This window comes from Leopardus geoffroyi, chromosome A2, assembly GCF_018350155.1.
Source record: "Leopardus geoffroyi isolate Oge1 chromosome A2, O.geoffroyi_Oge1_pat1.0, whole genome shotgun sequence".
Taxonomy (NCBI): Eukaryota; Metazoa; Chordata; class Mammalia; order Carnivora; family Felidae; genus Leopardus; species Leopardus geoffroyi.
In genome coordinates, this window is record NC_059331.1 from 144,682,167 (window position 1) to 144,697,782 (window position 15,616).

General features: G+C 42.5%; 1 protein-coding gene across 1 annotated transcript in view; it reads left to right on the plus strand.

The window, feature by feature from the left end:
- The window catches only part of SND1 (staphylococcal nuclease and tudor domain containing 1), a 427,290-nt gene that overhangs the window by 21,151 nt on the left and 390,523 nt on the right, over window positions 1–15,616 (plus strand). Inside the window, exon 2 of the mRNA XM_045495517.1 lies at window positions 10,408–10,557. Coding sequence (XP_045351473.1) covers window positions 10,408–10,557 — 150 coding nt within the window. The remainder of the gene's footprint in view (window positions 1–10,407; window positions 10,558–15,616) is intronic.

The window sequence follows — 15,616 nt, forward strand, 5'->3', positions numbered from 1 at the left end:
TCACGAGCCACAAGATCATGACCTGAGCCGAAATCAAGAGTCTGCCACTTAACTGAATGACCCATTCAGGTGCCCCTTGAGCCATTTCTTATAACAATATTGGCGTTATGTATTGGGTCTTTTGACCAGCCTCTGTGCTCAGTGCTTTTATTCTCGTTTAGGTTTCGTAACAACTCTCGTGGGTATTCTTACATGTTTTGTGAACATTTATAAATGAGGAAACTGAGGCTTACAGAGCCAATTAACCACTGACACTGCTTTGACTCTGAAACTAAATTTTTATTGTCATATACCTCTGTTCTTCTCTGATTTCAAAAAGGAGCAGTTTGTATAACTTGAAGTGGTAGTCCTGAATTTATTTTTGCTGTGCACTTGCTATTTAGACTTCCATAACACTAGTTTTTATCTCCTTTCCTTGTCATGTCATAATATATAAGAGGTTGGCAAAGTGACTCTGTAAAGGGCCAGGTAGTAAATATTTTAGGCTTTGCAGGCCATACGGTCTCTGTTGAAGCTACTCAACTCTGCTGTTCCAGTGTGAAAGCAGCCATAGACAATTATGTAAATAAATGATCTTGGCCATGTTCCAATAAAACTTTATTTATGGACACTGAAATTTGAATTTCATACTCTTTTCATATGTTACATAATACCCTTTTGATTTTTTTTCCCCCAGCCATTTAAAAATGTAAAAACCATTTTTAGCTCTTGGGTTGTACAAAAGCAGGCAGTGGGATGGATTTGGCCAGTGGGCTGTAGTTTGCCAATCCTGTTTTTATCATTCTGGAGTTTTCTTCCTTTGTGCTTCTTTTTTGGGTGTTCTTTTGTAATATTAGACTCTTAAGTCTCTGCTTGCGTTGCATATGGTGGTATTTAACAAGTGTTGGTTTGATTTGGAGCAGTAAGCTCATGGAAGCTTTACTTGCTTAGTCTTTGACACCTGCTCTGCTGACACATAAAAATGGAGCTTTTACTTGGGAAAAAGATCTAACCAGTAGGTAACTTCAGATACCGTTTTAATAGACGTCAGCCCCCCCGCCCCCCCCCCCCCAAGCTTGTTTCTACATGCAGCATGGTGGAACATCAGGATTGGGGGACTTTATGTCTAGTCCTTGCTCGGCCGTCAATACTTTATTGTAAGCAAAAGTCATTTTACTTGTTTTGCTTGCAGATTTTCACCTCTAAAATAAAAGGGCCTGGATGAGATCTTCTCTTAGTGGCCCTCTCTCTGTAGATGACCCTTCTGGTCCCTCTGAGATCTAAACTCCCCAGATTTCAAACTGAGGACCTTGTGGTATAACTGGCCCCTGGAGCAGCTGCTTACTTACACTCATCTCTGCTGGATGAGCTGGTGCGCCTGCAGCAACTGAAATGGCCTGCCATGAGTCCAGGGGCTTCCAGTTCATTGTGTTTGATTGCTGGCCCTCTAATTTAGGTTTGCCTCTTGCTGTTGCCAGAAAAAGAAAGAAAAAGCTGGCTGTGTTGGTGAGTATTCTGGGAAAGACCTCCCAGACCACACAGCTTATGTTCTTTTGGGATTGCTTGCTCTTTGTCTCAATGACTTTTTAATTTTCAAGAGATGATTCTTCTTGTGGAGGCAACGGTGCTGGCTGCCAAGAAGTTTTTTCCTGATACACTTTTTCCGAAATTTTCCACAATTTAATTTCTCTTTAGTTACTCTTACTTTAATCCTGTTTTTTTTTTTATTTTATTTTTTTTTACCGTTTATTTATTTTTGAGACAGGGAGAGACAGAGCATGAACAGGGGAGGGTCAGAGAGAGGGAGACACAGAATCTGAAACAGGCTCCAGGCTCTGAGCTGTCAGCACAGAGCCCGACGCGGGGCTCGAACTCACGGACCGCGAGATCATGACCTGAGCCGAAGTCGGCGGCCTAACCGACTGAACCACCCAGGCGCCCCAATCCTGTTTTTTTTTAATAGTTTTTTGCTTCATGAAAATGTATTTAATAAAAGCTTTCCTACCCCATCCACAACAGCTTCTTCTTGATCCCCTGATGGTATTTTCAGGTAGAGAAGATTTCTTGTCCAGGGAAGGGTCCCTGGCCTGCTTCTCTGTCACTCTGACATACAGCCCCTGCACGTGCAACCTGGGTTGTGGCAGTTGCATGCTTCCAGATGGCACTGTGGATCTTTCAGCCCAGTGACTTTCCTCATTCTTCTTTCTGTGCCACAGAGGGAAAGGAGTGCATTCTCATTGCTGTGTGGTTTCTCAGAAAAAGCTTCTATTGTTTTCAGCCATTTTCATCATTTTTGAGCTTTGTAGATTTTGCTGAAGTCCTGCTTCCTTCCTGTCACTTCTACCTTGTTATTTCTAGAGGACTGGAAAGTTTACAGTGGCCCTCCATTCTTTGGTGAGTCACCATGGCTGGCTTTTGCTACTGAGTCAACTGCCTTTTTTAAAACATTTTTTTGTTAGGGTTGTTCAGCTAAGCACCTAACCTTCCTGCTAGATATGGCAATCCTCTGTAGTGAAGTATATGTTTTATATCCTCAAGTTTTTGTGCTTCCATGTTGGATGTTAAAAAAGTTTTTTCTTTAGAAATAAATTCACATACCATAAAATTCACCCTTTTAAAGCATACAATTCAGTGGCTTTTCCTGTATTTATACAACGTTCACCATTGTCTAATTCTAGAACATTTTCTTCAGTACTGAAAAGAGAAAGAAACCCTAAACCCATCTGCTCCCCTCCCTCCAGTCTTTGGGAACCACCAGTCTACTTTCTGCCTATGGATTTGCCTATTCTGGACATTTCATAGAAATGAAATCATTAAGGGTGTAGCTGTTTCCGTCGGGCTTCTTTCACTTATTGTAATGTTTTCAAGGTTCATTCATGTTGCAGTATCAATCAGTACTTCACTTCTTATTTCCAAATAATACTCCATTTTTATGGATAGGCCACATTTTATTTATCCGTTCATCACTTGATGAACATTTGGGTTATTTTCCACTCTTCTTGGCTATTATGAACAACATTGTAATGAACATTTGTGTACAAGTTTTTGTGTGGACATATTTTATTCTCTTGGGTATATACCTAGGAGTGGAATTGCTGGGTCCTGTGCTAATGCTTTGTTTAACTTTTAAGGCACTGCCAGGCTGTTTTCCAAAATGACTGCATCACCAACAACGTATGAGGGATCTAATTTCTCCACATCCTTGCCAACACTTACTATTGTCTCTCTTATTGCTTATAGCTTTCCTAGTGGCTGTGAAGTGATATGTCATTGTGGCTTTGATTTGCATTTCCATGTACTTACTGGCCATTTGTATATCTTTGGGTAAACATATTCCTATCTTTTCCCCACTTTTTTTAAAGTTCGAGAGAGTGTGAGCAGGGGAGGGGCAGAAAGAGGCAGAGAGAAAACTCCAAGCAGGCTCTGCATGGAGCCTGATGTGGGGCTCTCATGAACTGTGAGATCATGACATGAGCTGAAATCAAGAGTCCTACACTTAACCGACTGAGCCACCCAGGCACCCCTTCCCCATTTTTTTTTTTTTAATTTTTTTTTTTTTTTTTAACGTTTATTTATTTTTGGGACAGAGAGAGACAGAGCATGAACGGGGGAGGGGCAGAGAGAGAGGGAGACACAGAATCGGAAACAGGCTCCAGGCTCTGAGCCATCAGCCCAGAGCCCGACGCGGGGCTCGAACTTGCGGACCGCGAGATCGTGACCTGGCTGAAGTCGGATACTTAACCGACTGCGCCACCCAGGCGCCCCGACCCCTTCCCCATTTTTAATTGTGTCGTTTTTTATTTATTTTTTTATTTATTTAAAAACAAAAATTTTTTTAACGTTTATTTATTTTTGAGACAGAGAGAGAGAGAGCATGAGCAGGGGAGGGTCAGAGAAAGAGGGAGACACAGAATCTGAAACAGGCTCCAGGCTCTGAGCTGTCAGCACAGAACCTGATGCGAGGCTCGAACCCACGGACTGTGAGATCATGACCTGAGCCGAAGTCGGATGCTTAGCCGACTGAGCCACCCAGGCGTCCCAATTGCTTTGTTTTTTTTTTATTTAAAAAAAAATTTTTTTTTTTCAACGTTTATTTATTTTTGGGACAGAGAGAGACAGAGCATGAACGGGGGAGGGGCAGAGAGAGAGGGAGACACAGAATCGGAAACAGGCTCCAGGCTCTGAGCCATCAGCCCAGAGCCCGACGCGGGGCTCGAACTCACAGACCGCGAGATCGTGACCTGGCTGAAGTCGGACGCTTAACCGACTGCGCCACCCAGGCGCCCCGACCCCTTCCCCATTTTTAATTGTGTCGTTTTTTATTTATTTTTTTATTTATTTAAAAACAAAAATTTTTTTAACGTTTATTTTTGAGACAGAGAGAGAGAGAGCATGAGCAGGGGAGGGTCAGAGAAAGAGGGAGACACAGAATCTGAAACAGGCTCCAGGCTCTGAGCTGTCAGCACAGAACCTGATGCGAGGCTCGAACCCACGGACTGTGAGATCATGACCTGAGCCGAAGTCGGATGCTTAGCCGACTGAGCCACCCAGGCGTCCCAATTGCTTTGTTTTTTTTTTATTTAAAAAAAATTTTTTTTTTTTCAACGTTTATTTATTTTTGGGACAGAGAGAGACAGAGCATGAACGGGGGAGGGGCAGAGAGAGAGGGAGACACAGAATCGGAAACAGGCTCCAGGCTCTGAGCCATCAGCCCAGAGCCCGACGCGGGGCTCGAACTTGCGGACCGCGAGATCGTGACCTGGCTGAAGTCGGATACTTAACCGACTGCGCCACCCAGGCGCCCCGACCCCTTCCCCATTTTTAATTGTGTCGTTTTTTATTTATTTTTTTATTTATTTAAAAACAAAAATTTTTTTAACGTTTATTTATTTTTGAGACAGAGAGAGAGAGAGCATGAGCAGGGGAGGGTCAGAGAAAGAGGGAGACACAGAATCTGAAACAGGCTCCAGGCTCTGAGCTGTCAGCACAGAACCTGATGCGAGGCTCGAACCCACGGACTGTGAGATCATGACCTGAGCCGAAGTCGGATGCTTAGCCGACTGAGCCACCCAGGCGTCCCAATTGCTTTGTTTTTTTTTTTATTTAAAAAAAATTTTTTTTTTTTCAACGTTTATTTATTTTTGGGACAGAGAGAGACAGAGCATGAACGGGGGAGGGGCAGAGAGAGAGGGAGACACAGAATCGGAAACAGGCTCCAGGCTCTGAGCCATCAGCCCAGAGCCCGACGCGGGGCTCGAACTCACGGACCGCGAGATCGTGACCTGGCTGAAGTCGGACGCTTAACCGACTGCGCCACCCAGGCGCCCCGTAATTGCTTTGTTTTTTAAATTGAGTTACAGTATTTCCTTATTCTAGGTACTAGACCCCTATCAGACATGTTTTGTAAATGTTGTCTTTTCACTGTCTTTATAGTGTCCCTGAGTCACTGTTTTTTGTGTTTTTTTTAAAGAGCATGCCAGCGGTGGAGAGGGGTATTGGGAGGGGGAGAGAGAGAGAGAAAGAGAGAGTGAGTCAGGAGAGAGAGAGAGAGAGAGAGAGAGAGAGAGAGAGAGAAAGAAAATCTCAAGCAGGTTCATCATGCTCTGCACAGAGCTCATTGCAGGGCTTGATTCCATGACCCTGGGATCTTGACCTGAGCCGATATCGAGAGTTGGACGCTTAATGGATTGAGCCACCGAGGCGCCCCTGAGTCACTGTTTTAATTTTGACGGCCATTTTATCTTGTTTTTGGTTACTTGTGCTTTGTAAGGTGGTGTCTTATCTTAGAAATCATTACCAAATCCAAGGTCGTGAAGATTTATACCTGCATTTTCTTCTAAGGGTTTTATAGTTTAACTCTTAAAGTTGGATACTTTCTGAGCTAAGTTTTGTATGTGGTATGAAGTAGAGGTCCAACTTCATTATTTTGTATGTGGATATTCAGTTTTCTAGCCCATTTTTGTTGAAAAGATTCTTTTCCCACTGAATTATCTTGGCACCCTTTTTGAAAGTCATTTGGCTGTAAACATCAGGGTTTATTTCAGGCCTTTTGGGAACATGTTAGTGTTCATCAGGTGGCTGCCCTTATTCTTTATATTAGGTCTTCATATTGGCAGGTGTTGCTAAGATATTTCTCTTGAATCTTAACAGGCAGATATATATGTTAAGCTAGTTCTTCTTGCAGAGCTTAATGAGATGCTCTCAGCTAATAAGATTCCATTCTCAGGCCAAGATGATTTTTATTCTTGGTACTATGGAAAAAATACTGGCTTTACTGATATACTTAAATGGATTTCTGTACCATCACCTTCTTAACCAGTATACATGCTAAGTGTAGCATGACTAGGGTTTTCTATAAGTTTTCTGTCTTCCTCATGTCTGTGGTCTGGGGGTTTAAGACTTATGTGCGCCAAATTGTCAGGGTCTAGTGAAGATTTAATGTCGTGTTCTGTTGCTGGGCAACATGTTAGTGGCTGCCCATAAAGCGTTTGACGTTAGGTAACTCTCCCAATAAACCTGTATGTGGGTGTGAACAGTTTGAGTTCCCATTTTCCTTCTCAGCTGGCTTGTCTCAGCCTTTGTCACTGTCCAACTTATGCCCTGAAGCCAGGTCCTCTGAATCACACCACGTCCCTTTGCAGCCTTTATTGGCAGAGCCGAGAAATGTCTAATCCATTATCTCAATCAAACTGATTCATTGTGACAGCTGTTTTCACAAACCTCCTGCTGTATCAGGTAGGGCTAAGATCATTTTTCTAGAATATGTCATTTTATTAATATAATTGGATAAAGCAGTTACCATATGACTTGCTTTCTATGCCCTATAAATTAGCAATTAAGGATAATTACTGCATCCATGAAAGTTTGCAACGTGAATCAGTACAGCTTTGGCAGAACAATTATCCGTGACAGTTTCCTCTCAATCTTAACCTTATTCTTCTGAAATTAAAATTCTGATAAACTAACAATGTATTTTACTTACTTGTTATGTTTATTGTTTGTCTCCCCCTACTAGGATGTCCGCTCTCTAAGAGAAGATTTTTTGGTCTGTTATATTTCACTGAGTATGCCACTAGCCTGGAACGATACCTGGCACATAGTAGGCACTCATATTTGCATTGAATTAACCAATGAATAAATGAATCAGTCAATGAATAAAATTTTAAAAATTAATCCGCTTAGATGTCAGGTCTTTCACAGAGGAAAAAAATGACTTGTTTTGGTGCTATAGGAGATACAGTTTAAATTTGATATATAAACCTTGGTCTTTTTAAATTTTTTTCCAATGGAGCTACTTCTCCTTGGCTTTATTTGGTGAAGAACGTTGGATAAGAGAAGGCCATTAATATATTTTTATTGAGGAAGAAGTTGAGTAAAGACTATTGGCAAATGAGGCAGGTGAAAGGAGTTTAACAATTCTTAGAAGGAGAAATGGAGATAGCAAGAAGGAGGTGTAGTGTGTGTTGAACTATTTCAGTTCTATAAATAGTAGGAAGGAAACTAGTTCCTCTCTTATAGATAGGTCTCTTCTTTCTTAATGGTCTGCAGATGGTCTTTTCCTACTTTTCTACCAAGGCCATGCCTAAATGAGGGGGAGCAAGTTTTACTGGAGAGATGTACACGTGTCAGCCTTTTCCTCCTGGGGGGATAGGAATGGCAATGTCTCCCACGATGAATATCTATTCTTGTTGCTTAGGAGGTTGAATTGGTGCCTGCTGCTTGAATTTGTATACCCAGAGTATAAAAGGTGTCAAGCAACCTGTAAAGTAAAAGTCTTCTCTCTCTAGTATTGATCCAAGCATTGACTATTGTCTGAATGGCATATTTGGTGCAATAATGCAGAGATGTTCTGACAGCAGTCTTCAGAATAGCATTCAGGGAGAGGGGAAGAGGTACAAAGGAAGTTTTGCAAAATTCCTATGCACAAGTTGTTTGCCAGGGTAATAGTTATAGACCTATTGTCTCCCGGGGACCTAGGTTATTCAGTAGAGGCATTAGAGATAGCACCTTTCTGATATTTAGGGGACAAAGGAGGGTTCTTCTCATCAGTCATTCTGTTCTTGAGCTTTTCAGTGTGGTGTGTGTTTGTTTTGTTTTGTTTTGTTGGTTTTATTTTTTTATTTTTTTATTTTGTTTGGTTTTTGGTCAGACTTGAGAAATCAGGACTTTTTTTTTTTTCCTAGCGTGGGTCATTGCTCACTCATCAGGGTTTAACCTTGATCAACCAAGGTGGGTTTTCTCATACGTGGGCCTTAGCTTTTCCAGCTGGGCTTACTGAGAAGCACTAGGTCTCCTGGGAGTACTTTATTACTTTTCGTGAAAAGTTGACTAAAACTGAGGTGCAGGCATTGGGGACAGATGCTCTGGTTTGTATGCTGGATGTAGTTTGGCTCTCCTCAGCCCCATTTGGAATTTGTGCGTCAGTGATTTCAAGTACAGGTACTCTGCAATGTGCTATTCTCCTGATTATGACGAATTGACTATACATGAATCAGATGCAGACTCTTTTCCTTTACTTCCTTTGGTGCTTCTCATTTCAGGAACCCCAGACATCCTGTGCTCTAGGATACCTGTTCTTTCCTGGCTTCACTTTGAGAGCTTGTCTCTTTTAGAGTGTCAGTTCCCAGGGATGATGCCCAGGGCATGGGTTCTCAGGAGAGGCAGTTAGAAAGGCTGTCTGGTTGGAAGCTATAGAGTTTAATTGCTGGTGACTGGTGACACTTGATCAGAAAGGATATACATGAAGAGCAGGACTTGCCATATATAAAGAAGACCATCATTTATTATATGTGTCCTGGTATAGCCAAGGAAGAGCCATTTAGACCAAGGTATGTGCTTCAGGTATTGGTGATACTGAGGCATTCATCAGAACGCTATTTTTTTTTAATTGGAATGTGTATATTTGTTGGACAGAGTTCTGTAAGAAGGTAGTAGATTGGATAAATATGTTCTATTCATACAATGAAATATATAGCCATGAAAGTGAATAAACAGGTGTTTTACATCAACATGTATGAGTTTCACCAAAACAACATCAACAAAAACCCAAAACAGAAACAAAAAACAAAGGGCAAAAGAAGCAAGTGACATATGGGCACACACAGTAGACTCACTTTAGAGAGAGTTCGGAAATAGGAAAAATGAAGCTACATTGTGTAGAGATGTATACCTAGATGGTAAAACTGTACAGGAAAGTAAGGGAGGGGTGGTCATAATGGCGGCGGGGAAGGGGCTACAAGTAGAGTGGGGCACAGAAGGGAGCTTAGGATCTAGCATGTTCTAGTTCTTCACTTGGGTGGTGGTTATTCAGTTTGCTCATTTTTTTAAGTGTACATAGGTGCTTAAATGTCTTCTGTATTTATATTAATATTTCATAATTTAAAGAATTAATTAAAATGGAGAGGTGAGGGAGAAATGTCAGCTAAGCAAATGTACATAGGGGTGGCTTCCTTTCCAAGCATCGTTCCTTTACGGAGAACTCTGCGGTGCTGTGTACCGAAGGGCTCTATGTTGGCAGATCTCGCCAGCCTGTCACTAATTTTTCAGCACCTATTCCTTGTTCTGAAGCGTGAGATTAGGAGTCTTTTAGATCTAGTGAAGCCAGTGCTCCAGTCCATCTGTTCATTAAATTGTGCCTTGCTGAGCAAAGACAACTTGAATAGCTTGGGTGACGTTTGTCATTTTTTTCTATACGCCTTTTCTTCTGTTCTCCCACTTGAGATCCTCCCTTCTCCCCTGCAGATATTTTAAGTTAAATCCTAGTGAGCTTCAGAGCTCTTTTGCAAGTGGGTTCTATGCCTGATGCCTTTGATTAGAGAGATAAAAGGAGCTACTGTGCTTGGGAGCTATAAGGTGCCTCTTAGAGCTAGAAGGTTTTAATCCTAGAGAGCGTGGATTTTCTGGATCACTTTGTGTGTCTCCCTTGGCCTAGACTGAGTGCTGTCTGCAAGGGACGTGTAGCATTGGGTGTACTTGGCCTCTTGTGGGTGGAGTGTAGGGGCTTCTTCCTTCAGCTTCCCCTTTTCTTAGGCCTTCCGTTGCTTGCTTCCCTCCTAAACGGGATGTGTGGGTGGAGACATTAACTTCTTAATAATTGAAAAGAGCATGGGTGGTGGTGCTTGCTGGCATGAAATTTCAGAGGTCCTTCATCTCCATGTCTCACATGCCCTTTATCCTGAACAGTCTATTTCTTTTATGACTTTTCTGTTGTTTGTTTAATTCCTACTACTATTTCTAGGTCTGTCATTTCAGAATGTAGCCCAGCGTTTCCTGTGGGTGTTTCTCATAATGAAATTAAGAACAATCCCATTCGTTTATTTGAATGCCTCCAAGGTGCCAAGTATGTTGGGGATATGGTGAGGGAACACCTTACATTATGGTGAGATTACCTCTAGACCACTAATTTTCTCTTTTTCTCCCCCTCCGTAGGTCCTCTCAGGGTGTGCTATCATTGTCCGCGGACAGCCCCGTGGAGGGCCTCCTCCTGAGAGGCAGATCAACCTTAGCAACATTCGAGCTGGAAATCTTGCCCGCCGGGCAGCTGCCACACAGCCTGATGCAAAAGATACACCGGATGAGGTGGGTGCTTCCAGGGGCTTCCCTGAGGCTGCGGACCCGGGTTCTAGCCTAATGTCTTTGACTGATGCACATTTGTACTCTTTGTTTTCCTGTGTATTTTGAGTATTTTTGTGTCACAGGAACGATGACTCTGGACGCACCCGTGTGGCTGGCAGAGTTCACACACTCAACACCACTAGCAGTGAATCCCTGGCCCGGCCTGTCTCTCCGGCCTTTCCTGCCTTTTCCCATAGCCTTCCCACCTCTGCACGCTTGTCGGCATTGTCACTCCTTCTCATGGGACATAGGTTGGAATATTTCCAAGGTAGTCTCTCAGCCATTGGAGGCTGCCGTTGGTTATGGCAGCGTTCTTTTATTAATTTGTGTTTGAATTCTTCATTCACGTTCAAAATTCAGAAGGATATGGAGTGAAAAATCCAGTTCTCTCCAGGGACTACTGATGTCATTAGTGTCTTGTGTCTCCTTCCAGAGAGACATTATCGCCTGTCCAAGCAGACATTCTCACTTCCATAAATGGGAGTGTATTGAATGCCTGTGCTTTATTACAGATTCCTAATCTTGGATCCATCTGTGAACCCCTTGAAATTGTTTGCAAAGTTTTGTGTAAACATGCATTGTTAAGGGAGGGAGTTTTTTGATTTATTTTTTATTTTTTAACATTCATTTTTGAGTGAGAGAGACAGGGCGTGAGTGGGGGAGGAGTAGAGAGAGGGGGAGACAAAGAATCCGAAGCAGGCTCCAGGCTCTGAGCTGTCAGCACAGAGCCTGAGGTGGGGCTCAAACCCATGAACCGCGAGATCATGACCTGAGCTGAAGTTGGACGCTTAACCGACTGAGCCACCCAGGTGCCCCAGGGGAGGGAGTTTTTAATTGGTTTCTCAAGGTAGCTTATGGCTCAGTAGTCAAGAACCATTGTGTTATGGCGATTTGAGAGACTTACGAGCTTGTCCTGCCTTCCCCTCCTTTGTGCTATCACTTTACCTCTGTCTGTGGTCTACCTTGAACTCCTTGAGTTCTTCCATCTCCTAGTAGCTGCTGTGAGTCCAAATTTGGTATGGTCTAGTCTTCTTGACTCCTATACTTTGAAACCTCGGTTCTTGTCTCTTCTTAAGTAGTGCTTTGGCTATCATTAGAAGTGAAATTTCTGGGTTCTAATTACTTGTCCTTTCCCCAACTTGATGATGTTGGGCAAGTTTAGTAGCTCAGCTTTCCTCTGCTGTTTCGTGACGTGGAAGTAAAGAAAAAAAGGCGGTTCATGGTGGATCTTCTGTTTAAGGAAAACATGTGTTTTAAAGAATCTATAATAAAAGGGGCATTTTGTTTGAATTACAATAGTGAAGCAATATTATAGAAAATAGTGATAGAGACAACTTACCCATAGTTCTGCTGTCAACAGTAATCCAGTTAGATTCTTGGGATAATGACAAAGTAGATCAAAGAAATTCTTTTTCATTGGTCCTCCGTCAGTGACCACAACTGTTGGGAATAGTGATAGTGTAGACATTGTTTGGGAGACTTAAACAAGATCATGTGAAGCACTTAGCACATGTCTATAATGTACTTGATGAATGTTACTTGTAATCTCTACTGCTATTTGTTAATTTGTTATAAATTCTCCTAGTACTGTTAGACTTAATCCCTGAAGATTAATTCTCTCATAGCACTTTTCAAATTTTGCATGCTATAAGTGCTTTTCTTGACCAGCATTTTCAATAGTTCTTTACCTTTCAGTTGTGTGTTGTGTAACAGCTTGAGTGCTCCTGTGAGGAGAAGAGTTGACCCTGGCTGGCTAGGGCTGATCAAGTTCATTGCCCCAGAAGAAAGAAGCAATGTAGTCTCTAAGAAAGAAGGGTTGGGTTTTAATTTCCTGTTGCGTGGATGGGAATCTAGGGCAGAGAAACACAAGGCCAGTTGGAACTTGTTCTAAAATATTTTAACTGTATCCTATGTAACAGTACAATAAAATCTTACAGGAACTCTTCTAGCTGAGAGAATACTCCGTGATCTGATCCCAGCCCTTATTATAGCTTCATGTATTTATACAGTGTGGTGCTTTTTTTTTTTTTTTTTTTCTTCCCCCTCTTCCAGAGCAACCCTGTCTCACTAAGTTTCTCCTGGTAACTCTTCAAAGGTCCCTGAGACATGAAGTATTTGATGGCTACAGATTTCACCGTTTCTTAGCCACAGTCCCTTCTTCTCTGTCCTGATAATTTAGTCTCTCTTTGCCCTGCTGTGATCTGGTTTTCTCCCCTTACTGTGCTTTTGAAGCTGCTCCGGCTCAAGGGACCAGTGATGCCCACTGATAACCCAAATCAGAAACCTGATTTCCCTTGCTGTCCCCTTGCCCTGTGACGTCCAGGCCTTTATCAAGACCTAGAGAGTCTGCCTCCTTTAAGATCTCTCTTCTCCATCCTTGAAACTTCATTACTACTCCTATTGTTCTTTGTTTCACTCTGATAGTGTGCTCGGAATGCTGAAATAATGGTGCTTCTGCCTTCAGTCTCCTCCCCTCTAACCCTTTCTCTGTATGCTCCTAGATCTTTTTGAAACAAAGTTTCATTTTTTTCTTGCTAGATATTATTCTCACATTCATTCCTTGCTTATATGTCTTTCTCTGCAACACTGTAAGTTCGTCTAGGGGAAGGACCTTATCTCTCATCTCTCTTCTTGTGCCCAGTCAGTGCCCAACACAAAACTGATACACAGTGAATCAACATGTGAACAATGAGGGTAAAAAACCTGAGCGTTTCCTTTGGGGGATCAGTGGATTGTGGAATGTGGCAGTACCCTTTCTTTCTGGCTTTTTGCTGTTTTGGAGCAGGTTGTCCATTTTTTTCACATTCAGGTAGAGTCCAGGATGGTATTGCTCATTTGCTTCCCTTTGTATCACTGTCCCAAATATCATTTAGTTGATTATTCTCTGCCTTCCCACATCATACTTCCCTCATCATATCTTCTTTCAAAGAGGCTCAGCTCTCCCAAGCCATGTGGCAGTAAAAGCGGCTCCACTGTATGTTCCCAGGCCTCTCTGCCCTGTTGCAGGCTAATCTCCAGTGTTGCCTAGCTACTCTAGGCAGCCTAGATACTGCATTGATGGGCATTGTGGGAATTACATACTTATTTCCCACAGATTTATTGAGTTCTGTTATGTGTGAAGCTCTGTGTTGGTTTCAGGAGAAATACAGAAATGAGTGTTAACAGTCCTGCTTTCAGTGGGCCTTTTGAGAATTAGGGTGGTAGGGTCGTGGGGCCTTGAGGGATTAGTTACATACACATGTGGCACAGTGGGTGGGGTGATAAGAAGGTGGGACAAGACGTATCGAGCACTGGGCCATGGCCAAAAGTAGCTAGTTTTAAGGATTTACACTCTCACAGTAATTCAGCAGTCCATCTGGTTCGAAGAAAAGATGGGAATTAAAAAACTCATTTCATCGTGGTAGACCTCAGACCTTGCTTGAGGCAGGGAGCAGAGTGCAAGCTGCTAGATTGCCAGCCGTTGGGCATTCTAAAGGAAAAAGGGAATTTTGAGTCTCAACTGCTTACTAGCCATTTGCTTCTTAGATTGAGCTCTGAGACATCATGAAAGGACCACAGCTGTTCTTCCTATTAGGCCATTCTGGAGCTTCCTTGATAAATGCTTTGGGCAACTTTCCCATTCTTGTTCCTAGAGTTGTTCTGGGAGGCTGTGTTGGGATAGCCCTCTCTAGCAGACAGCCGTCTGCAGGCTGTCCTCTGTATGGACACTTGCGCAAAGATTTGTCCTGGAATGCTCTGTTGCCCTTGTGAGGAGTGGTTTGATCAGTAGCTCTCATGGGTCCCTGTTGCCTCTCTTCATAGCTAGTCTTCTGCAGTTAGTGAATTTGCCCAACCCTAGATGGAACACAACTTGAGAAGGCTGGTTTAAGAAAGCAAGATTACAGAAATTAAATTAGTTTTCTTATAGGATTAAGTATATGTCCTTTCCAAGACCTAGAGTATGGCTTTCTCTTATTGCCTAGTGACTGACCAACTGTAAAACATGAGGTCCTAAGAAAAGGGTGCTCCTTCAGCAAGTCTTAAAATCTGTTAGTAATTTTGTTTAGTTGGCAGAAATTGGAGGTTTCCTCATAGGTGCTACATAGTTCCTTGTGAACTGACCCGTGATAAATGAGTTTTTAATCAAGTTAAGATTACTTGTTTTGTCAGAGCTTATCCAAGTTTTAGGCAAAGCGTGTATTACTGAATTTTAGATATTTATTAGCGTGCTACTCAAAACTGAATCCTGAACATCAGACCTGTAGCCGAGGATGTTTTTTAAGTGGATCACTAAGGTAATAAAAATGGAGGACGCTGTGCTAGTTTATTCAGTACTGTTGTTGTGATGTGGCTAATAATTGGGCTCATTTTTCAATTATAAGACTCTTTTTGGTGACAGGTGGCTGTTTTCATTTTAAGGGGGTAGAGATGGGACATGAAAATGCGGTGAACTTTCTATGACCATTGAGTAATTGGCTCTTTTGCTCTTGGGTGCTTTGAGGAGAGAGCATTAGATGAGTGAGGATAAGCTTGATTTTCTGTCTTTGAGAGCACTTACACAGGATCAGTTCTTCCTAGAAGCGTTCAGAACTGATGTTATACAACAGTACTAGTTTTGTGAACACCAGTCCGGCGGGTTGGTGAACTGCCATCTTTTGATTGACTTCTGGTTTCTGGGAAGTCATATGGGCGTTTTCTTTTAGAAAAGCTTGTTGGATAACTCCATGGAATAATCTTAATGGCCTGAAAAGGTTAGCAGAGGCTTCCTTCCCAGGCCAGTCATGTACTGTTTGCCTTTACTATGTGTAGCCCCAGCCCTGTGGCTCCAGGCGATTGTAACAGGCAGCATACGCATGTTGTATACACTTTTCCTTTTTGTACTTTGCATTTTTCCTGCACGTGAGCTCCTGCAGATCATATATTCCTTGAACTCATACGCCCTCCTTCCTCATTTCTGTTCTGAGGGAACTTGGGGGCACTGAGCTAGGTCTAGACTGTAAATTCAAGTGCGGGTGGCTGCTGACACAGGACTGCTTCAGAGGAG